At 33.8% G+C, this 24,705-nt stretch overlaps 1 protein-coding gene across 2 annotated transcripts in view; it reads right to left on the reverse strand.

Annotated features, from left to right (window-relative positions):
• Nucleotides 1-224: 224 nt before the first annotated feature.
• Nucleotides 225-24,705, reverse strand: part of LOC144450766 (acyl-CoA dehydrogenase family member 11-like) — a 40,676-nt gene continuing 16,195 nt past the window's right edge. The window contains exons 7-19 of one of the 2 annotated variants that reach the window (XM_078141478.1): nucleotides 24,171-24,321; nucleotides 22,470-22,582; nucleotides 21,562-21,715; nucleotides 20,436-20,504; nucleotides 18,485-18,623; nucleotides 17,684-17,791; nucleotides 16,350-16,448; nucleotides 15,859-15,925; nucleotides 9,039-9,124; nucleotides 7,946-8,014; nucleotides 6,535-6,689; nucleotides 5,251-5,367; nucleotides 225-916 (exon numbers count right to left, since the gene is read on the reverse strand). In XM_078141478.1, the coding sequence (XP_077997604.1) occupies nucleotides 701-916; nucleotides 5,251-5,367; nucleotides 6,535-6,689; nucleotides 7,946-8,014; nucleotides 9,039-9,124; nucleotides 15,859-15,925; nucleotides 16,350-16,448; nucleotides 17,684-17,791; nucleotides 18,485-18,623; nucleotides 20,436-20,504; nucleotides 21,562-21,715; nucleotides 22,470-22,582; nucleotides 24,171-24,321 (1,543 nt within the window). In that variant the 3' untranslated portion in view covers nucleotides 225-700. The remainder of the gene's footprint in view (nucleotides 917-5,250; nucleotides 5,368-6,534; nucleotides 6,690-7,945; nucleotides 8,015-9,038; nucleotides 9,125-15,858; nucleotides 15,926-16,349; nucleotides 16,449-17,683; nucleotides 17,792-18,484; nucleotides 18,624-20,435; nucleotides 20,505-21,561; nucleotides 21,716-22,469; nucleotides 22,583-24,170; nucleotides 24,322-24,705) is intronic. The other variant, XM_078141477.1, reaches the window with a different exon arrangement.

Raw genomic sequence — 24,705 nt, forward strand, 5'->3', positions numbered from 1 at the left:
GGCACGTACACAGGTTTTCTATAGTAAGTATTCTGATTCAAAATATTTATTGCACTTTCCGTAAGATTATAAAACAATATAAACATTTTGTTATACAAATTCTGGTACAAGTATTAACAATTTTGTTAAACAATTGGATTCAAAGTACTTAAAAAATCTGAAGAAACAGTTCTGCAGTAAACAACTAACTAGTTCTTGATAAGAAAACTATAGACTTAGTCCTTATTGTCTATTTAATGCAGTAGAAACCATACTGAATACAATATGTAGGCCACACTTCAACAGTCTAATGTTGTCATTTTGTTCTTTCTGAAGAGATAACTATGCATACCAACCCTTAGTCTGACATGATGAACTTTGTTTAAACATAAATTTGGAAGATGATTTGTGTCAAATAAACATTTTTTCCTGGCTTTGGTAAATCCGATATACATTATATGTTGCTAGCAATGGTACAAACTATGCCCATGTAAAGATATATGCAACTTTTCTTCTATGTTTGATTACAAACTTTGCAATAACCTGTTTGCATTAATGTGACAAAATGATTCTGACCATTTATAGTTATGTATATTGACAGCAGTGAATATAGTGGTAATATTTTATCCAGTCCAATGGCTACATTGCCATGGTAACTACATCTATATTACTGTCATTTTAATACAAGTACACATAATTATACTTTATTACACTGTACATATTACAGTTTTGATTTTTCTTGCTCTTGTAACTCTGTTTTAGCAATGGCTGTAAGATGAACCTCATCAGGACCATCAAAAATCTGCATGGCTCTAGCCCAAGCAAACCACTTCCAGAATGGATAATCTTGGCTGACCCCAGCAGCTCCATGAATCTGGATTGCATGGTCAATGATTTGTTTGACAGTTCTTGGAGTGGTGACAAATGCCATGGAAATCTGAAAGTTAACACAAACATGTTAAAAACTTTAGCAGAAATTCTGTAAAAGTATGTATGTAAGTCAAGATGTGCTTACATGATGTTTCATCATGTCATGATCCACTCTTAATCTACATGTAACCAGATGATATAAACAAAAGTAATCACAGTTTTACCAGTGGTGGTGCTATGACTCGACCTGCATAAGTAACCTTTTCACTGACTATAAGAACAGCAATAGAGAAAGTAGATCATGCTGAGACCAGATGTAAACTGAATGATTCCGTAAGGGCAAAACTTTACATTGTTGTTCCTTCACGCCTTGTGGAAAAGAAAAATTCTGTGCGACCAGATATGATATTGTATATCCATTATCAATAAAGAAATCATAGCTTTGAAATTCTGGCTGAAACATTGTACATATCCACTTCTGCAAAAGTTTGGCGTAATTTCAACTCGCCATATTAAACTTTCAGTAGAGTTCACCATTTTAGATACTGGAAAAAATGTAAACTGACATCTAAGATATCACAAAAAGATGAATTCATATGTGCTTTAAATGACCTAGTTTTTAAAAAAAAAAAATGGCAGTCTTTATGTGACAGTCCATCTCAACACTGTCGGTAGAGAGAGGGTTAATTTGACATGGAAGTTGAAGCTGACCTGGTTTGACTGATGATCTTCCCATGCATGCTTGCACAGCAAACCGAAACATGTGGGAGTGAAAACACGTATCAAGGAAGTACAAAAATGATTATCAATTTTGATTGATAATGAAATAGTGAAGAGATTGTATGAATTTATCTCTGTGAATTCTCCAGCATGATTGCCAACAGATGCAATCTTACGGCCAACACAGCACGCAATGTGACGCATTTATAGAACGTTGTATCAAAGACCTCACTGTAGCTAGAATTTTTACAGGTCTAATTACCAAAAATATGCAAATAATTTATTGAAACTAAAAGATACATCAATAATATTTTCAGGCCAGGTGCACTTTGGTATCACAAATGTATGTACCAAATTATATTGAATTTGAAGCTTGCATTCTTAAAATATAGTCTAATTACCAAAAATACCATCAATGGCCTTGTAGCACAACTGTACAGTTTTTAAAAATATTTATCCATATGCTAGTCCATGCTAACAATAGGTGTTCATTTGCTGAATGACTATCCAGTTGCCTATCCAACCATATTGCTATCTTTGCGATATACGCGATCATTTGGCTGTTGCTATGAACATAGTCATGTTGCTAGATATATTTGCATACAGTTTTGAATGTTTTGTTCACTTGTCTATGAATTCCTGATATTATCTTTGCACTATACATGATCATTTGGCTGTTGTTATGGCGTGGTCTTGTTTCTAGGCATATTTGCATACATTTTTTAATGTTTACTCATTTGTCTATTAATCCTCTTGTTATCTTCGCAATATATGTGATTATTTGGCTGTTGCTATGGGCGTGGTCTTGTTGTTAGGCACATTTGAATACATTTTTTGAATGTTTATTCATTTGTCTTTCCTGTTATCTTTGTAATATACGTGATTATTTGGCTGTTGCTATGGGCGTGGTCTTGTTGCTAGGCAAATTTACATACATTTTTTGAATTGTCTATTAATCCCTGTTATCCTTGTGAAATACACAATCGTTTGGCTGTTGCTATGGGCGCGGTCATTGTTGCTAGGGATATTTGCATATATATATATTTAAATTGTTTACTCACTTGCCTACCCGATGATGTTGTTTCACCAAAATATACTGTCATTTCGTTGTTGCTAAGGGCATGGCCATGGTTGCTAGGGCCAATTGTGTTAAAATATTTTAAAGACAATCTGCAGAATAACACTTCTAGAAACATCTCGCCAAGTTTCATACCAATCTGGCAGGTACTTTTGGAGTTTAATTTGGACACCAGAAGTAACATGACCACCAAATATCAAAGCAATCGGTCTGGTAGTTTTTGACTTTAATTTGTTTACACACACACACATCCACACACACACACACACACACACACACACACACACACACACACACACACACACACACACACACACACAAACACACATCAACAGGCAGACAGGCAGACAGACAGACACTTTGCAGATTGGCGTAGGTATTTGATTTGACACTTAGAGGTGTTAGATGGAAGGACAGTGAGCAAGAAAATATGAATTGTCATGTGATGTCGACTGAGACATGTTTGTCTTGTCTCTAGCTGTTTACAGTTTGGTAATGTCAACTAGGGGACTCGCTCACTAAATTTCAAGTATCCAACAAGTGAAACGAGGTATGCAATGAACTTGAACCAGTGCAATGTCAGCAAGTTTAGTTTAGTAGCAGCTGGAAAGTACCTGTCCAGTTGAACTGTGTAGTAGAGGGGAACTGACAACAATGGTGGTGCGTGGTTCATATTGGTGTAAGTTATATGCAGCTAGATGCTAGTGTGAGTATAGCCAACCAGTCGTCTAGTACTGATACACTTTCTACAGTAACTTTGGCAGTAGCTCAAATAGTCAGTGAGAAATACCTACATGGGAAACAGTAAAACTTAAATAAAATTGGTTTGGAATAAAAAGCAGAAGTTCCCATGCTCCGTGGAAAAGGGTAGTCACCCAGTTTCAAGATGGCCACCTACTTTGTAGAATAATAGGAGTTGGAATGCTCAGAGTATATTAGACTACAACACTTGGTTAATATTGGTGAACCATTTGGACAAAGTGGAGAAAACCCCTTATTGTTGATGTTGTTTGTGCTGTGAACTGTCAAGTAACTTAGAGTGAATTGCTCTGTATCCAGTGGTGTATGGAGATGAGATGTACCAAGGACCAGGCTAGTGTACAAATGTATGCTGAAAATTGTATGGCATGTTCATGTATGTTGTATTATGCTGGAACCTGAGCCTGTTGTATATGCATGTCGTGTTGAAAGCCAAAAGGTGAATGTTGGTGAACTTGTCTAACTGTTGAACCAAATGAATGACGGACATTGAATGATAATTGTGGACTAGAAATGACTACATGTATATCGTTGAATGTACAGTACTGATGTGGAATAGTAAGATGAAGAGAGACTTTACGGAGCTACCTCCTGGAATTGTAAATTGTATCCTTGGTAATTTTGGGTGTTCTTGTTAGAACCATTATCTGTGTCCATATAAACAACTCTGTACTGTGTATTTATATATGTAATTGCATGATCTTTGATTTAAATGGGATTTCTTGAATATGTAAAATAAAGATTAGGGTTGGCATGAAAAACTAGGTAGGGTCGGGTATCCGGAACAAACAACATTTACTTGGCCTTAGAATTTATTTAACTGAAGTATTTGAATTGAATTATTGTTTGATGTATGTATGTATTTGTATGTATTTAGTATTGTTCTTTATTTATATTACTATTCATATCTTTATGTATATTACTATTCATATCTTTATGTATATTACTATTCATATCTTTATGTATATTACTATTCATATCTTTATGTATATTACTATTCATATCTTTATGTATATTACTATTCATATCTTTATGTATATTACTATTCATATATATTACTATTCATATCTTTATGTATATTACTATTCATATATATTACTATTCATATCTTTATGTATATTACTATTCATATCTTTATGTATATTACTATTCATATTTGTGGTGTAATTATAGATGTGAGCATTGTACACCCTAAGACTTTGTGTGGTTGTTGTTTCTTCATAACTGTACACTCAGAATTTGTGTCCAAATGAAGCCAGTGCTAATACCTTAAGCCCCAATATAAATTATTATATGCATCTGATACTTGTTTACATAGCTGGGTAACAGGAAATTGGCGTTATTCGTGCGTGTATCTTTTTACAAAAAAATATTTATTTACCCAAATCTTACACCTGTGCTGTGATCATTTTCATTTGAACACTTACTCCACTAGACACCCTAAGTTAACTACTGTCAAATCAAATACAAGTTCAATCATACTGGAGATTTTGACTTTTAATTCATCAACAGACATGCACTGCTTAGTATACCATAAAATGACATGTGCAAATTAAACTGTATAGCTGATCAACAGTTGACAATCTAAATCACAAATCAATCAATCAATACAACACACACAGTAATTGATTAGTTGACAGGCAACTAATTTTTGTCTCCCTTTCCTACAATTAATATTTATCAGAATGCCTGAAAATGATAATTGTAAATTTATTTTTAGATTATATTTCTGGGAACATATAAATTATGACTAGATATCAAGATAAAGTTGACATAATCACATGAAAGTCAGACAATCCTAGAGATATTCAATAAGGTTAAGCATTACTTAATGTACACATTACCTGTTTCTTAGCAGCTTTCACACCATACTTGTCTTGGAGGTAAGCTGCTCTCAATACAAGTAATCTGGCTTTTTCTATCCCAATTCTACTTTCAGCTATTTGATGTTGTACAACACCCTGTAACATTGCATAAAGCAGAAAGTAAACAACAGCAACATTGTATACAGCAGAAAGGAAACAACAGCAACATTGTATACAGAAGAAAGTAAATAACTGTAACATTGTATACAACAGAAAGTAAATAACTGCAACATTGTATACAACAGAAAGTAAACAACAGTAACATTGTATACAGAAGAAAGTAAATAACTGTAACATTGTATACAACAGAAAGTAAATAACTGCAACATTGTATACAACAGAAAGTAAACAACAGTAACATTGTATACAGAAGAAAGTAAATAACTGCAACATTGTATACAACAGAAAGTAAATAACTGCAACATTGTATACAGAAGACAGTAATTTATAAATAACTGCAACATTGTATACAGAAGACAGTAAATAACTGCAACATTGTATACAGAAGAAAGTAAACAACAGTAACATTGTATACAACAGAAAGTAAATAACTGCAACATTGTATACAGAAGACAGTAAATAACTGCAACATTGTATACAGAAGACAGTAAATAACTGCAACATTGTATACAGAAGAAAGAAAATAACTGCAACATTGTACACAGAAGAAAGTAAATAACTGCAGCATTGTATACAGAAGAAAGTAAATAACTAACATTGTATACAGAAGAAAGTACATAACTGCAACATTGTATACAGAAGAAAGTAAATAACTGCAACATTGTATACAGAAGAAAGAAAATAACTGCAACATTGTATACAGCAGAAAGTAAACAACAGCAACATTGCATCAGAAAATAAATAATTGCAACATTATATACAGTAGAAAGTAAACAACAGCAACATTGTATACAACAGAAAGTAAATAACTGCAACATTGTATACAACAGAAAGTAAACAATATATACATAATTGCAACTGTATATCAACCAAAATTTCCCTACAAAGACCTGTATGTTTACCTCTGCCTAAAGTTTGGAATGATACAGCTATGCAGTTGTACTGATAGATGAAAGTGAATGAAAACAATGCATTTTATCTCATTTAACATCTAAATCTTTAATAAATACAATGAATTTTAAGGTATCCTTTCCCGTTAATGTTCAAGAAACAACCAATCAATCCTCTTTCCTTTTATTTTATCTACTAACAACTGTCATTTTAATTGATTTTATGACAAATAATCAGTATTACTAACATTACCTGTCTGGCCAGAGTCTTTCCAAATGGACTCCTTTCATGTACACGTGCACACATCATCTCTAAAGCTCTCTCAGCAACTCCAATCTCTCGCATGCAATGTTGAAGACGAGCTGGTCCTAGGCGAGACTGTGCAACTTCAAAACCTCTTCCTTCCCCTGTAAGGAATATTTAGAGTAAGTTTCATGTAGTGTACTATTGTTAAAGGGCAATGTAATATTAAAAGACCTTGAGAAAGATAGAGGGCGCCCTTCAGTTGACCTGTCCTATAAAGAGACATGGATATGTAAATGTATTTTGTAATTTTCATTAAGATAAATTGTCATTATATAATATAATTTTCAGTTTGTAAATGTCTCCAATACATTATGTGTTTGTAGGCAATATAGGCTTCATCTCTTCAACGTGCTCCATATCTTTCCCATCTGACTGACAACTATCCCATATCTTTCCCATCTGACTGACAACTATCCCATATCTTTCCCATCTGACTGACAACTATCCCATATCTTTCCCATCTGACTGACAACTATCCCATACCTTTCCCATCTGACTGACAACTATCCCATATCTTTCCCATCTGACTGACAACTATCCCATATCTTTCCCATCTGACTGACAACTATCCCATACATTTCCCATCTGACTGACAACTATCCCATATCTTTCCCATCTGACTGACAACTATCCCATACCTTTCCCATCTGACTGACAACTATCCCATACCTTTCCCATCTGACTGACAACTATCCCATATCTTTCCCATCTGACTGACAACTATCCCATACCTTTCCCATCTGACTGACAACTATCCCATATCTTTCCCATCTGACTGACAACTATCCCATATCTTTCCCATCTGACTGACAACTATCCCATACCTTTCCCATCTGACTGACAACTATCCCATATCTTCCCAAGAACTATCCCATATCTTTCCCATCTGACTGAGAACTATTCCATATCCTATCTACCTGGCAACTATCCCATATCCCATATTAATGGCACCTTGCCAATATCTTATACCCAATCTGCCAAGGAATTATCCCATATCCCATTCGCCTGGTAATTAAGACTAGCTAGATAGATTGCATGACTTGAGGCACCTTGTAATAAGACATTTCAAGAATAAAAAAGAATCGGTGATCATGTCGGAATGCCATTCAATGACCTGCTCTCATTTGCCCTAATCTGTTGTAAACAATCCTTATCACAAATTCAGATGGAATAGGGTACGGGTGAAGAGGAGATCACAACAAATCTCCAATATATAAAATGAACTTTGGCAACAAATCTAATTTTGTAAATTCTACTACTTTTCAAACAAATGCTGAAAAACAGAATTCCAATCACAATGAATGAATTTCATACACATTCACATCATCACTTAAACTAAAAGCAACTTTTTTCTTACCAAGTAGAACATTAGATACAGGCACCTTGACATTGTCAAAATCTAGTTGTATATGACCAAAGGGAACATCTACAATCAAAATAAATGTGGTTGGTATTATTAAAGATTACAAAATGAAATATAAAAATATCAAACAAATTTTTTTTTATATGATGACAATTGTCACTAATTTTATGGAGACCATTTTCAAATTGTAGATAGGATGATTACAATGATAAAGAGCATATAGTAATGCATCGATCCTCCGAAGTACTCCAAGTGCTATATATTACAAAGTCTTCAAATAAAATTTCATCCTGTAAAATGCCCTGTACAGATCCATATTCCTGTGGTATATAGGTCAGTGTCAGCAAAGATGGAAAATTGTTGTTAGGGGTCTAGCCACAGACCTACACTATACACTGCTGTACACTACACTGCTGATACATGGATGTGTGTACAGACATGTCACAGAGTCTGTCTTTTGTAAATGTTACCATAGCTACCTGTATATACAGGCATGTCACATGTCTGATTTTATCATAATGTCACCTGTTTGTATAATTATGCACTACTATAACATATCTAGTTTCACATGTTCTAATTACAGGATCTACACAGCCCTACATCTGGGCCTGTTAAGGTCATGTCCTATAACTACCTGTGGATTCCTGGTGGTGTAAATGAGCAATACATGTTGATCTTAGTAAAAATGCTACAACAGTCATTATTATTATGTAATATGACAGATTACCCCATGACAGACTAGTGCAAGTATGGCCATACTTGGGGTATTCACACGAGTGCTTGCAGTGTTCTCTGTTGCCGTAACTTTCATGAGCGTAGTGAGTGAATGTGCAGTAGAAAACACTGCATTAGCTTCATCTGTTGGGGACTTACCGGTAGATAACAAACCCATTACCACATGACTGCAGCCACTGGTAGTAGTCAGTGGTATTTGCACTTGTTCTTGTAGTGTGTTTGTTGAACTTTGACTCAATGCTACATTTGTGAAAATACAGCTGCAGACACATAGCAAGCACTCATACTAATACCATGACTACACCCATTACTTGCACTCACATGTCAGGGGATTGTGTATATTAAGACATACCTTCATATCCCATGAATAGCAAGGATCTCCCTCTTTTCATACCAGGTGTATTAACAGGTACAATCACAACACTGTGTCTGTGATGCCTTTATGTAAATACACAAATATATACACAGTCACATTAATCAAAGCTGTTTTTTTGTATTCATTCGATTAATTCATTTGATTTGTTGCCAATTCACTATCTATTTATTGTCACAGCAAGTGTCTATATCTGATTCACTATCTGTTTATTGTCACAGCAAGTGTCTATATCTGATTCACTATCTGTTTATTGTCACATCAAGTGTCCATATCTGATTCACTATCTGTTTATTGTCACATCAAGTGTCTATATCTGATTCACTATCTGTTTATTGTCACAGCAAGTGTCTATATCTGATTTGCTATCTGTTTATTGTCACAGCAAGTGTCTATATCTGATTCACTATCTGTTTATTGTCACATCAAGTGTCTATATCTGATTCACTATCTGTTTATTGTCACAGCAAGTGTCTATATCTGATTTGCTATCTGTTTATTGTCACAGCAAGTGTCTATATCTGATTCACTATCTGTTTATTGTCACATCAAGTGTCTATATCTGATTCACTATCTGTTTATTGTCACAGTAAGTGTCTATATCTGATTCACTATCTGTTTATTATCACAGCAAGTGTCTATATCTGATTCACTATCTATTTATTGTCACAGCAAGTGTCTATATCTGATTCACTATCTGTTTATTGTCACAGCAAGTGTCTATATCTGATTCACTATCTGTTTATTGTCACATCAAGTGTCTATATCTGATTCACTATCTGTTTATTGTCACAGCAAGTGTCTATATCTGATTCACTATCTGTTTATTGTCACAGCAAGTGTCTATATCTGATTCACTATCTGTTTATTGTCACATCAAGTGTCTATATCTGATTCACTATCTGTTTATTGTCACAGCAAGTGTCTATATCTGGTTCACTATCTGTTTATTGTCACATCAAGTGTCTATATCTGATTCACTATCTGTTTATTGTCACAGCAAGTGTCTATATCTGATTCACTATCTGTTTATTGTCACATCAAGTGTCTATATCTGATTCACTATCTGTTTATTGTCACAGTAAGTGTCTATATCTGATTCACTATCTGTTTATTATCACAGCAAGTGTCTATATCTGATTCACTATCTGTTTATTGTCACAGCAAGTGTCTATATCTGATTCACTATCTGTTTATTGTCACAGCAAGTGTCTATATCTGATTGACTATCTGTTTATTGTCACAGCAAGTGTCTATATCTGATTCAATATCTGTTTATTGTCACAGCAAGTGTCTATATCTGATTCGCTATCTGTTTATTGTCACAGCAAGTGTCTATATCTGATTCACTATCTGTTTATTGTCACAGCAAGTGTCTATATCTGATTCACTATCTGTTTATTGTCACATCAAGTGTCTATATCTGATTCACTATCTGTTTATTGTCACAGCAAGTGTCTATATCTGGTTCACTATCTGTTTATTGTCACATCAAGTGTCTATATCTGATTCACTATCTGTTTATTGTCACAGCAAGTGTCTATATCTGATTCACTATCTGTTTATTGTCACATCAAGTGTCTATATCTGATTCACTATCTGTTTATTGTCACAGTAAGTGTCTATATCTGATTCACTATCTGTTTATTATCACAGCAAGTGTCTATATCTGATTCACTATCTGTTTATTGTCACAGCAAGTGTCTATATCTGATTCACTATCTGTTTATTGTCACAGCAAGTGTCTATATCTGATTCACTATCTGTTTATTGTCTCAACAAGTGTCTATATCTGATTCACTATCTGTTTATTGTCACAGCAAGTGTCTATATCTGATTGACTATCTGTTTATTGTCACAGCAAGTGTCTATATCTGATTGACTATCTGTTTATTGTCACAGCAAGTGTCTATATCTGATTGACTATCTGTTTATTGTCACAGCAAGTGTCTATATCTGATTCACTATCTGTTTATTGTCACAGCAAGTGTCTATATCTGATTCAATATCTGTTTATTGTCACAGCAAGTGTCTATATCTGATTCGCTATCTGTTTATTGTCACAGCAAGTGTCTATATCTGATTCACTATCTGTTTATTGTCACAGCAAGTGTCTATATTTGATTCACTATCTGTTTATTGTCACAGCAAGTGTCTATATCTGATTCACTATCTGTTTATTGTCACAGCAAGTGTCTATATCTGGTTCACTATCTGTTTATTGTCACAGCAAGTGTCTATATCTGATTCACTATCTGTTTATTGTCACATCAAGTGTCCATATCTGATTCACTATCTGTTTATTGTCACATCAAGTGTCTATATCTGATTCACTATCTGTTTATTGTCACAGCAAGTGTCTATATCTGATTTGCTATCTGTTTATTGTCACAGCAAGTGTCTATATCTGATTCACTATCTGTTTATTGTCACATCAAGTGTCTATATCTGATTCACTATCTGTTTATTGTCACAGCAAGTGTCTATATCTGATTGACTATCTGTTTATTGTCACAGCAAGTGTCTATATCTGATTGACTATCTGTTTATTGTCACAGCAAGTGTCTATATCTGATTGACTATCTGTTTATTGTCACAGCAAGTGTCTATATCTGATTCACTATCTGTTTATTGTCACAGCAAGTGTCTATATCTGATTCAATATCTGTTTATTGTCACAGCAAGTGTCTATATCTGATTCGCTATCTGTTTATTGTCACAGCAAGTGTCTATATCTGATTCACTATCTGTTTATTGTCACAGCAAGTGTCTATATTTGATTCACTATCTGTTTATTGTCACAGCAAGTGTCTATATCTGATTCACTATCTGTTTATTGTCACAGCAAGTGTCTATATCTGGTTCACTATCTGTTTATTGTCACAGCAAGTGTCTATATCTGATTCACTATCTGTTTATTGTCACATCAAGTGTCCATATCTGATTCACTATCTGTTTATTGTCACATCAAGTGTCTATATCTGATTCACTATCTGTTTATTGTCACAGCAAGTGTCTATATCTGATTTGCTATCTGTTTATTGTCACAGCAAGTGTCTATATCTGATTCACTATCTGTTTATTGTCACATCAAGTGTCTATATCTGATTCACTATCTGTTTATTGTCACAGTAAGTGTCTATATCTGATTCACTATCTGTTTATTATCACAGCAAGTGTCTATATCTGATTCACTATCTATTTATTGTCACAGCAAGTGTCTATATCTGATTCACTATCTGTTTATTGTCACAGCAAGTGTCTATATCTGATTCACTATCTGTTTATTGTCACATCAAGTGTCTATATCTGATTCACTATCTGTTTATTGTCACAGCAAGTGTCTATATCTGATTCACTATCTGTTTATTGTCACAGCAAGTGTCTATATCTGATTCACTATCTGTTTATTGTCACATCAAGTGTCTATATCTGATTCACTATCTGTTTATTGTCACAGCAAGTGTCTATATCTGGTTCACTATCTGTTTATTGTCACATCAAGTGTCTATATCTGATTCACTATCTGTTTATTGTCACAGCAAGTGTCTATATCTGATTCACTATCTGTTTATTGTCACATCAAGTGTCTATATCTGATTCACTATCTGTTTATTGTCACAGTAAGTGTCTATATCTGATTCACTATCTGTTTATTATCACAGCAAGTGTCTATATCTGATTCACTATCTGTTTATTGTCACAGCAAGTGTCTATATCTGATTCACTATCTGTTTATTGTCACAGCAAGTGTCTATATCTGATTGACTATCTGTTTATTGTCACAGCAAGTGTCTATATCTGATTCAATATCTGTTTATTGTCACAGCAAGTGTCTATATCTGATTCGCTATCTGTTTATTGTCACAGCAAGTGTCTATATCTGATTCACTATCTGTTTATTGTCACAGCAAGTGTCTATATCTGATTCACTATCTGTTTATTGTCACATCAAGTGTCTATATCTGATTCACTATCTGTTTATTGTCACAGCAAGTGTCTATATCTGGTTCACTATCTGTTTATTGTCACATCAAGTGTCTATATCTGATTCACTATCTGTTTATTGTCACAGCAAGTGTCTATATCTGATTCACTATCTGTTTATTGTCACATCAAGTGTCTATATCTGATTCACTATCTGTTTATTGTCACAGTAAGTGTCTATATCTGATTCACTATCTGTTTATTATCACAGCAAGTGTCTATATCTGATTCACTATCTGTTTATTGTCACAGCAAGTGTCTATATCTGATTCACTATCTGTTTATTGTCACAGCAAGTGTCTATATCTGATTCACTATCTGTTTATTGTCTCAACAAGTGTCTATATCTGATTCACTATCTGTTTATTGTCACAGCAAGTGTCTATATCTGATTGACTATCTGTTTATTGTCACAGCAAGTGTCTATATCTGATTGACTATCTGTTTATTGTCACAGCAAGTGTCTATATCTGATTGACTATCTGTTTATTGTCACAGCAAGTGTCTATATCTGATTCACTATCTGTTTATTGTCACAGCAAGTGTCTATATCTGATTCGCTATCTGTTTATTGTCACAGCAAGTGTCTATATCTGATTCACTATCTGTTTATTGTCACAGCAAGTGTCTATATTTGATTCACTATCTGTTTATTGTCACAGCAAGTGTCTATATCTGATTCACTATCTGTTTATTGTCACAGCAAGTGTCTATATCTGGTTCACTATCTGTTTATTGTCACAGCAAGTGTCTATATCTGATTCACTATCTGTTTATTGTCACAGCAAGTGTCTATATCTGATTCATTATCTGTTTATTGTTACAGCAAGTGTCCATATCTGATTCAAAATCTGTTTATTGTCACAGCAAGTGTCTATATCTGATTTGCTATCTGTTTATTGTCACAGCAAGTGTCCATATCTGATTCAAAATCTGTTTATTGTCACAGCAAGTGTCTATATCTGGTTCACTATCTGTTTATTGTCACAGCAAGTGTCTATATCTGATTCACTATCTGTTTATTGTCACAGCAAGTGTCTATATCTGATTGACTATCTGTTTATTGTCACAGCAAGTGTCTATATCTGATTCACTATCTGTTTATTGTCACAGCAAGTGTCTATATCTGATTCATTATCTGTTTATTGTCACAGCAAGTGTCTATATCTGATTCACTATCTGTTTATTGTCACATCAAGTGTCTATATCTGGTTCACTATCTGTTTATTGTCACATCAAGTGTCTATATCTGATTCACTATCTGTTTATTGTCACAGCAAGTGTCTATATCTGATTCACTATCTGTTTATTGTCACATCAAGTGTCTATATCTGATTCACTATCTGTTTATTGTCACAGTAAGTGTCTATATCTGATTCACTATCTGTTTATTATCACAGCAAGTGTCTATATCTGATTCACTATCTGTTTCTTGTCACATCAAGTGTCTATATCTGATTCACTATCTGTTTATTGTCACAGCAAGTGTCTATATCTGATTCACTATCTGTTTATTGTCACAGCAAGTGTCTATATCTGATTCACTATCTGTTTATTGTCACAGCAAGTGTCTATATCTGATTGACTATCTGTTTATTGTCACCGCAAGTGTCTATATCTGATTCACTATCTGTTTATTGTCACAGCAAGTGTCTATATCTGATTGACTATCTGTTTATTGTCACAGCAAGTGTCTATATCTGATTCAATATCTGTTTATTGTCACAGCAAGTGTCTATATCTGATTCGCTATCTGTTTATTGTCACAGCAAGTGTCTATATCTGATTCACTATCTGTTTATTGTCACAGCAAGTGTCTATATTTGATTCACTATCTGTTTATTGTCACAGCAAGTGTCTATATCTGATTCACTATCTGTTTATTGTCACAGCAAGTGTCTATATCTGGTTCACTATCTGTTTATTGTCACAGCAAGTGTCTATATCTGATTCACTATCTGTTTATTGTTACAGCAAGTGTCCATATCTGATTCAAAATCTGTTTATTGTCACAGCAAGTGGCTATATCTGATTTGCTATCTGTTTATTGTCACAGCAAGTGTCCATATCTGATTCAAAATCTGTTTATTGTCACAGCAAGTGTCTATATCTGGTTCACTATCTGTTTATTGTCACAGCAAGTGTCTATATCTGATTCACTATCTGTTTATTGTCACAGCAAGTGTCTATATCTGATTCACTATCTGTTTATTGTCACAGCAAGTGTCTATATCTGATTCACTATCTGTTTATTGTCACAGCAAGTGTCTATATCTGATTCACTATCTGTTTATTGTCACAGCAAGTGTCTATATCTGATTCACTATCTGTTTATTGTTACAGCAAGTGTCTATATCTGATTCACTATCTGTTTATTGTCACAGCAAGTGTCTATATCTGATTTACTATCTGTTTATTGTCACATCAAGTGTCTATATCTGATTCACTATCTGTTTATTGTCACAGCAAGTGTCTATATCTGATTCACTATCTGCAGTACAGCCATAGGGAGTAGAGAATTTTGGGTCCGACCAACCTTCTTTCACAAGTATTTTCTGAAGATTTGGTGATAGATATTAGTCATTACAAGGCTTAAATTACTTTGGCAAGGGGTTATTACATTTCCTACCTTGGCAGGGGCTTATTACATTTCCTACCTTGGCAGGGGCTTATTACATTTCCTACCTTGGCAGGGGGTTATTACATAAATCATCTTACCTTGGCAAGGTCTCATTAAATATCTTACCTTGGCAAGGATTTATTACATACCCTGGTATATCTTACCCTGGCAGGGGGTCATTACATATCTTACCTTGGTAGGGAGTCATCACCAGTTTTTCCCATCACTGTTACAAAACCAAGTCTGGGATCATTACCGCCTTTGTGTCAAAACAAACAGAAATGTTATGCAAATACGTACATCTCTGAGGACAATAAATGTATTCATGTGTTGTGTGTTATTAACAATACTAATATTCCCAAATTGTCTTCCATAATATGCAATTTATCAAAAAAAAAAAAAATAGTTGAAAATTTGATACAGATAATACATGCATTGTTGTTTTTTGGTGTGTGCTTTCTCACATCCTGCCCTGCACTGTCTATAAAATAAAGTATCATTGAAATCATACACAAAATCTACAGCTTCAGAACCTTCAGAAAGAATTTCATGACCTTGATCTACTCTTCAGAGCCTCTAAACTGCACAGCACCTCTGAAATCATATCATCTTGAAAACTGTATTTCATATTAGAATTGATTGATTGATTGACTGATTGATTGATTGATTGACAAACTTTGTACCTGTAATCCACCATTTTTGACCATTAATGATATAATTATCACCCTCTCTTCTGATAGAACACTTTAGGTTGACAGCGTCACTTGATGCAACATCCGGTTCTAAAGTAGAAAAGAGAAAGAAACAAGTGACCTAAATCAGTCAGAATAGCTCTGCTGTTTTTTTTTTGTTCTTTTTGTTTTGTTTTTTGTTATGTGTAGAAGTGGTTCTGCTGCTCAGCTCTTCCACTATGCAGTTTTATTGTAGCAAAGTAATAAAGTGATAAGTAGTTCCATATGATGACTCACACAATTTATAGAACACATTTCACACAGAAAGTTGGTAAATATTGTACTTTTATATTATAGTCACCATTTTACAAACATTCTATTTATAACCCTAATTTGCATATTAATGACTTAATCAACTTGTTTTGAATAAACTTATATTTGCTCATCCCAAGACACCTACACAAGAAATTTCAACTCAAATAGCCAAGTAGTTTTGGAGTAGTTTTGGAGAAGATTTTAAAGCATTTTTACCAAAAAAAAAAATATTTTCATCTGTAATTTGCATATTAATGACCCAATTTGTCTTGAACAAACTTATATCTTCTCATCAAATAACATTTACTCAACAAATTTCAGGTCAATTGACCACGCAGTTTTAGAGTAGATTAAAGTAGAAAAGTTGATGGATGGATGACATACATCGACAGACAATCAACCTAAGCATAGAACACAGTGAATAAAGAATACAGTTTTTGACCAAAATGGAAATTGTTACACCTAATTTGCATATGATTGATGAGATCATTATATGCTTAATATTTGAAGCTTCTCTATTGAATTTCAGCCTAACTATTTAGTAGTTTTGGGATCAAAGATTTTGACCAAAAAGACACATTTTTATACCTAGTTTGTATATTAAGTGATGGGATTATCATGTCATGAACAATTCTAAATCTAAACATTCCTGAGAATATTCTCACAAAATTTAATACTAATCTGCACAGTTTAAGTTGTTAGACCAAAAATCACATTCTCTGACCCAATATCAATATCATTTAGTACAAATGTTAACCATTTATAACAAAGTGCATATGTCCTATTACATTTGTTGATGTAGCTTACAATGTTAATGAATAATTTGAATAACTAACGATCTACAGTAATTAAGCTATATTTTTGCAAAGCACACTTCAAATTCCATATAATTTACCAAATACATCAATCATTAGAAAACACACATATCCTCCAAAGCATATGATGGCATAGTTTTTAATGTTAATGAGTTGTTTGCATAATTAATGATTTTCAGTAATGAGTATTAGACTTTAGTATTATCTTCTTATCACCTGTCATTACAAAGCAGGAAGTCATGTGACCATCTAATAATGGCTGCAGATATTTCTTCTTCTGTTCTTCATTTGCACATTGTTGCAGCATTTCAATATCTGGAGCAGCTAGGAATAAATCAGGATATGCAAGTCATCATGTGATATGGCTCCATCTTTATGTGATATGGCTACATAATCATGGGATATGGCTACATTATAATGTGATATGGCTACATAATCATAGGATATGGCTACATTATAATGTGATATGGCTACATAATCATGGGATATGGCTACATCATCATGGGATAAGCTAAATGAATAGACCCCATTTCTCACACATTGCCTCATAGTGATTGAGAGTTACTGGGTCTATGGATAGAGAGACACTGGGTTCAATGTCTGACAAAGGTATAGACAATTTTGTCTGCATACTTTAGTTTTCAGTTTAATAAGTGGTTAAACAAGTCTAAAGCACTTCATTGTGTTAAAATTTTCCTGTTGACTACAATTCAGAGCAAAGTGTCCTGTTAACAAAACTAACAGACGTGGTTGGAAATCGGGGATGGAATGAGGCAGAGAGCAGTAAGTGTGACAACCACAGCACTCCAATAAATGTATACGATAATGATCTTGCCCTAAACAAAATTTATACAGAATTTATAGCGCTATACACTCTCAAATTTGATTTTATACCAAATTGTATTATCTTAAGTGGCTTTTATTTCAACTATGATTTTAAGATGTCTAATTGTTAGTTTGTTTGTCAGATGTGAAATAGTACAGTATCATAAATTTAATACAATATCTAGTTCTTACTTGGAGCACCACAATTGAAGGTTGCAGGTCCTAGCGGACTTCTTCCCAACTCTTCTGCTATCAAAGCATAATCTAACTGGGTTAATCCACTAGCAGGTTTGAAGAATAAATTCCATAGACCTTCTTTCCTGGCTTTTGCCTGTATTTATATCATAATGTCATTATAATATCACTCTTTGTGATTGTTCATCTCATAACTACAATAAGGCCATATAAAAAAAAGTTGTTTGGTTCCGGTTACCTGACCCCACCTAGTTTTTCATGCAGACCCTAAATATTTTTTATGTATTTGAGAAAAATAATAATAAAATCGCAAAAATCATGAAGTCTCGCAAGAAATAGTGGGTGCAGAAACTGACATCAACTTAAAAAGACAATATAAAACTATTTTTCCAATCTGTAATGGCTGTACATCTGATAGGAAGAAATAAACATCACAGAGACCACTTGGAAAACAATGGAAAACCTAAACGAGACACTCACACATGAAAAAAAATATATAATAAAATAAAATAAAAAATCTACCTATCCCACCTATTTTAAAATTGAATGTAATCGGAACCACACAATTGTTTTCTTTTTATGCCTAAGCTTATTAACATTCATGACAAATTCCAAAGTGTGTGGAGAGAATGAAAACATGACTTCAAAAATTGAGATATTCAGTTCATGGCTGCAAGAGGCTCTCTAAGACTAACAAATATTGTACAATATATATTACACCTGGAGTATGGAACATTGCAAACAAATGTGAGTAGAAATAGTATCTGTTTTACAACAAATTACTGTCATATCATTGAATTTGGGTAGAAATATGTTCTTAAAAAAGTTAAATGTCATCATTATAGTAAAGGTCAGCACATCTGATGATTTGTTTCATTGGCAGGGGAGGGTTGGCGAGTTTCTTGACTTAAATTTAAGAGGTTTTTTTAAAGGCAGTTTTTAGACTATCCTGGCAATAATTTCACATCTCTACTAATAAAAAGACGGTACATCTAAAATTAGCAATTAATCTTTATGCATAGGTTTGAGATATTTAAGAAAAGTTTAATACCACTATGACAGTAAAAGATTGTTGGTTGACTACATGAGTGACCTCTGTGGGTGAGGTATACATTATATTCCTGTCAGATTTTTAGTACACTTAGAATAGGAAGAACTGTTTCAAGTTTTTGGAAGCCTTTGGCATGACTTGAGTTTGCTTTGGTGTTAGATAATACAGATTTCAGAAGCATCATGCAGGACTTGTAATTGTGTGTGTGTTGGTGTTAACAAAATAAAGAAATAAAGAAGAAGGAATTTCAAGTTAACTTTAATCTGGTTGGTTGATCATTTTGTCAAACGATGAGAGCTACTGAGCATGTACAGTTGTTACTTTGAATGGCTGATGATAGAGGGCGCTCTTGTCATTTCTGGAGAAATGCCTAATATGTTATATTTTAACTTGGTTTTATTCATGGAATTAAAATTCCATTTAGTTATTTAGTTAGTTTATTTCAGTAAAACAACAAGATCGACAACAGAGATATACAAATAAAAACTGATACAAATTTTTGAATTACTTACTTGGATAACCCACAAAGTCAAAGACTTGTTTCCAGTGGGGTCCATACAGTGATTCAAGATAATAATGAATAAACTCACTGTTTTTCAGTATCCTTCGGTGTGCTTATGAAATCTGTGAGTGGTACTCTTACTTTCAGATATGACTTGACTAGAAGCATTGCATTATAGGCATTGCTAGTTTTGTTGTTTGGTGGTCTGAGCCTCAAGTTATCAAATATTGGAGGAATAAAGTATTTGACTGATACAAAATACAAAATACAAAATACAAGATACAAGAAAACTTTATTATCTCACGTAGAGAAATTACGGTGACGTGGATCCATACATTAAAAATATATTAAAATAAAGATACAATAAATACAACTGGTGTATAGATTCTACTTACCCTCAACTCATCAACTATTTGTGGAATAAACCATTTGACTGGTGCATTTTCTAACTGCTTGGAATATACCTGGAAGACAGAGAAGTTTTACCTTTGATTTAATTCATTAATACCAATGAATAGAAAAAAAGTCAACTAAAACATAGAAACATAGATTTAGTTTAATATCATACAAATTACAGTCAAAACAACAGTATATAAATCTATTTTTAATTATGCATAATTTTTGTAACTGATACATTGCACTTTGTTTTTATTTTCTCACCTGTTGATCATTTGTTTGTTTGTAACTATTATCTCACTTGTCCTGGTTTGTTTGTTTTTAATTATTATCTCACCTGTCCATCATTTGTTTGTTTGGATCTATTATCTCACCTGTCCATGATTTGTTTGTACCTATTATCTCACCTGGCCATGGTTTGTTTGTTTTTAACTATTATCTCACCTGGCCATGTTTTGTTTGTTTTTAACTATTATCTCACCTGTCCATGGTTTGTTTGTACCTTTTATCACCTGTCCATCATTTTTTGTATGTATTATCTCACCTGTCCATCATTTGTTTGTTTGTACCTATTATCTCACCTGTCCATCATTTGTTTGTTTGTATCTATTATCTCACCTGTCCATCATTTGTTTGTTTGTATCTGTTATCTCACCTGTCCATCATTTGTTTGTTTTTAACTATTATCTCACCTGTCCATCATTTTTTGTATGTATTATCTCACCTGTCCATCATTTGTTTGTTTGTACCTATTATCTCACCTGTCCATCATTTGTTTGTTTGTATCTATTATCTCACCTGTCCATCATTTGTTTGTTTGTATGTTATCTCACCTGTCCATCATTTGTTTGTTTTTATCTGTTATCTCACCTGTCCATCATGTTTGTTTGTATCTATTATCTCACCTGTCCATCATTTGTTTGTTTGTACCTATTATCTCACCTGTCCATTTTTTGTTTGTTTGTATGTTATCTCACCTGTCCATCATTTGTTTGTTTGTACCTATTATCTCACCTGTCCATTATTTATTTGTTTGTATCTGTTATCTCACATGTCCATCATTTGTTTGTTTGTATCTATTATCTCACCTGTCCATCATTTGTTTGTTTGTGTCTATCATCTCACCTGTTCAGCAGGATACACATGTTCCTCCATAAACTTCTTAACCCTGTTATAGATGTCCTGTCCTTTAGGTGATTTGTTGTAAGGATCTAGTGTTGGAATAATGTCTGCTGTTGACTTAATCGCCTGCAAATCTTCCCATAAATTCTTTCCTGATCTGTTATGCAAATTAGTCAGGACATATAATGTTTATAAAAGCAAGACAAAACCACAATCAATGTTACAGAAACTGAAATAGTTAGACTGAAAGTATATACCACTTATCAATGTTATTTTTTGGCCAAAGAGCCAGACTTTGTTGTACGGCACCACAAGGAATTTCACATTTAGACTGGCAATTACCAAAAATAGGAACGATCAAGCAATCAATCAATCAATCAATCACAATCAATCAAAAGAATTTCTATAGCACCAAAATCCAACAGATATGGCCCAGATATGAGTTTTCCAGACCTTGGTCATATGGATTCTGGGCCGGCCCTCCTAAAGTCGGGCTCTTCTGATGCACAACCTAAGTCTGCAAACCCATATCCTGGCCGTAAAGATTAATATCAATGGTTTTATCATTCACTTTCTACAAATTGACAACTAGAGACTAAATGTAACATCCATCAGGCAATCTTAGTAGTTTTGGACTTGCACACATGCACACATGCATGCACGCACGCAGGCACACACGCACACATACACACGCACATGCACACATGCACGCACGCACATACACACACACACACACCCACACATACACAACCTGAAAGAGATAGACAAACAGACAGACAGACACTGCCATAACTTTAGCACTTCTGAACCTTTAACTTAGTTTAGTTGTGATAAATAATCAGATCCTTCTTCTTTACAATGAATGTCCACCATATATGAAAACATTACATATTATCATTTCATAAGGTTACCTTGTTAGGACATACAGTGCTGTATCTGCAACAGGCTGTACTAGTGCTTCCATTACTTCAGCTCTTTCTTTGACAGCACTAGCTATTCCTGCCTTAAATCTTGCAAACACTCCCTGATAAATGATATCAAAGTAGAAATACAATCATTTAATAACTTCTTAAAGGTAGTAATCCTTAGAATCCACAAGTACGTCTTACAAGTTATTCATTCTATGTTGCTATCTAGCTATTTTACAAGTGTTCAATGTAACAGTAACTTGAATTTCTAGTATAAACAATTTTGACCTATACATCACATTTTAAATAAGTGATGCATGATTACCACATAAGTATGTCCAAATCGTCACCCCCATGGTTATCTTTCTAGTATACATCATTTGACTGTTGCTAAGGGCATGGTCATGGTTGCTAGGGCCAATTGTCTCACTCTGTTTAAAACAATATAAAAATATAAAACACATACAGAAACATCCCCACCAAATTTCACCCCATTCACCAATGCATGTACTTTTGGAGATATACGCTTTTGACCAAAATTGAAATGTTTAGACCTTATTTGCATATCACTGATTGGATCATCATGCAGTGAATCATCTATACACCCACAAAAGTGTCCCCATTAAATTTCAGCTTATCTACTCAGTACTTATTTTTGACCAAAAACAGACACCTTTAGGCCTAATTTGTATATCCCTGATTGGATTATCAGGTCATGAATAGTTCTTAATCTGTAAACACTTCTAAGAATGTTTTCACCAGATTTTAGACCAATTTGCCTAGTAGTGTTTGAGTTTAAGCTTTTTTGACAAAAATGACATTTTTTACCAAAATTTGTGATGTGATCATTTGCTTTAAACAATTTCCCAACTAGACACCAGAAGTAACGTCCCTACCAAATACAAATTGGTATCTTAAAGGCAGTTTTTGACTGTAATTTCTTTACACACACACACGCACGCACGCACGCACGCACGCACGCACGCACGCACGCACACACACACACAACACACACACTCCACATAGACAGACAGACACTCTACCATGCCTATAGCACTACTGTACCTCAGTTGAGTTGCGTAAAATTTGATTCCAAATTGTTAAAGATAACATGAATTATTTTTATATGATAAATACAGAAACCCACAAAAGCAATGGAAGTAATTATTATGTCATAATAAAACTGAACTCCATATGATTCACACCATCTCACCTAGTCTGCATTAAGACGTGGATTATATTTTTTTCATATTCCTAATAATTTATTAAATAAAACCTCCTTAAATATTTGTTGATTTATTGGATTACTAATTGTGTGCAATACATAACCTATAACATAATTTTATCTGATATTATCCAATAAAAACTACCTCAATTAAATTTTTATCACATGCTTTCCTATGATAATTGTTTATTTTTTTCATTTCTTGTGTAGCATACATCAAAGCAGAAACACTGTGAAGACAACAAAACAGTCAAAATTTGTACAGTACCTGTATGGTTCATGAACTGTACACTGTCTTACCTACAATCTGTATGGTTCACCTACATGTACTGCACGCCATCTGACCTACAGTGTATCTATATATATGTACTTTACACTGTCTCACCTATACAGCTTGACAACTGGTATCTGTTAAAAAATCTTAATCATATTATTAGGACAATATAATAACATAAACAATGAATTGTTGGGACTCTTACCTGTGCAATACCAGCTAATTTAAATAGGTTGAGAGCCATGTAGATATCCCAGTTTGGTATCGGTGAACTGATACCAATATTTTCACAGTACCATCTCACATAATCTTCTTCTGATGGGAAGCCATCTGGAACTGAAATCATTTGAGTAAAACTAATCAGATTTTCCCTTCAAAAGAAATGTTATCCATTCACACCCCATTATCCCCAATAATATTGAACCAATCCATTTAGCATCAACCCCCTCCAATATTGGACCAATCCTTTTAGAATCATCCTACTAATATTGCTATATTTGCAACATAAGTGATCATTTTACTGTTGCTATGGATGTGGTCTTGTTGCTAGGCACATTTACATACATTTTTGAATGTTTATTCACTTGTCTATTAATCCCTGTTGTTATCTTTGCAATATATCATTAATTGATTATTTGGCTGTTGTCATGGGTGTGGTCTTGTATTTGCATACACTTTTTGAATGTTTGTTTACTTGTCTAAGAATCCTTGTTATCTTTGTGAAATACACCATTGTTTGG

The sequence above is a fragment of the Glandiceps talaboti genome, chromosome 20, assembly GCF_964340395.1.
Source record: "Glandiceps talaboti chromosome 20, keGlaTala1.1, whole genome shotgun sequence".
Classification (NCBI taxonomy): domain Eukaryota; kingdom Metazoa; phylum Hemichordata; class Enteropneusta; family Spengelidae; genus Glandiceps; species Glandiceps talaboti.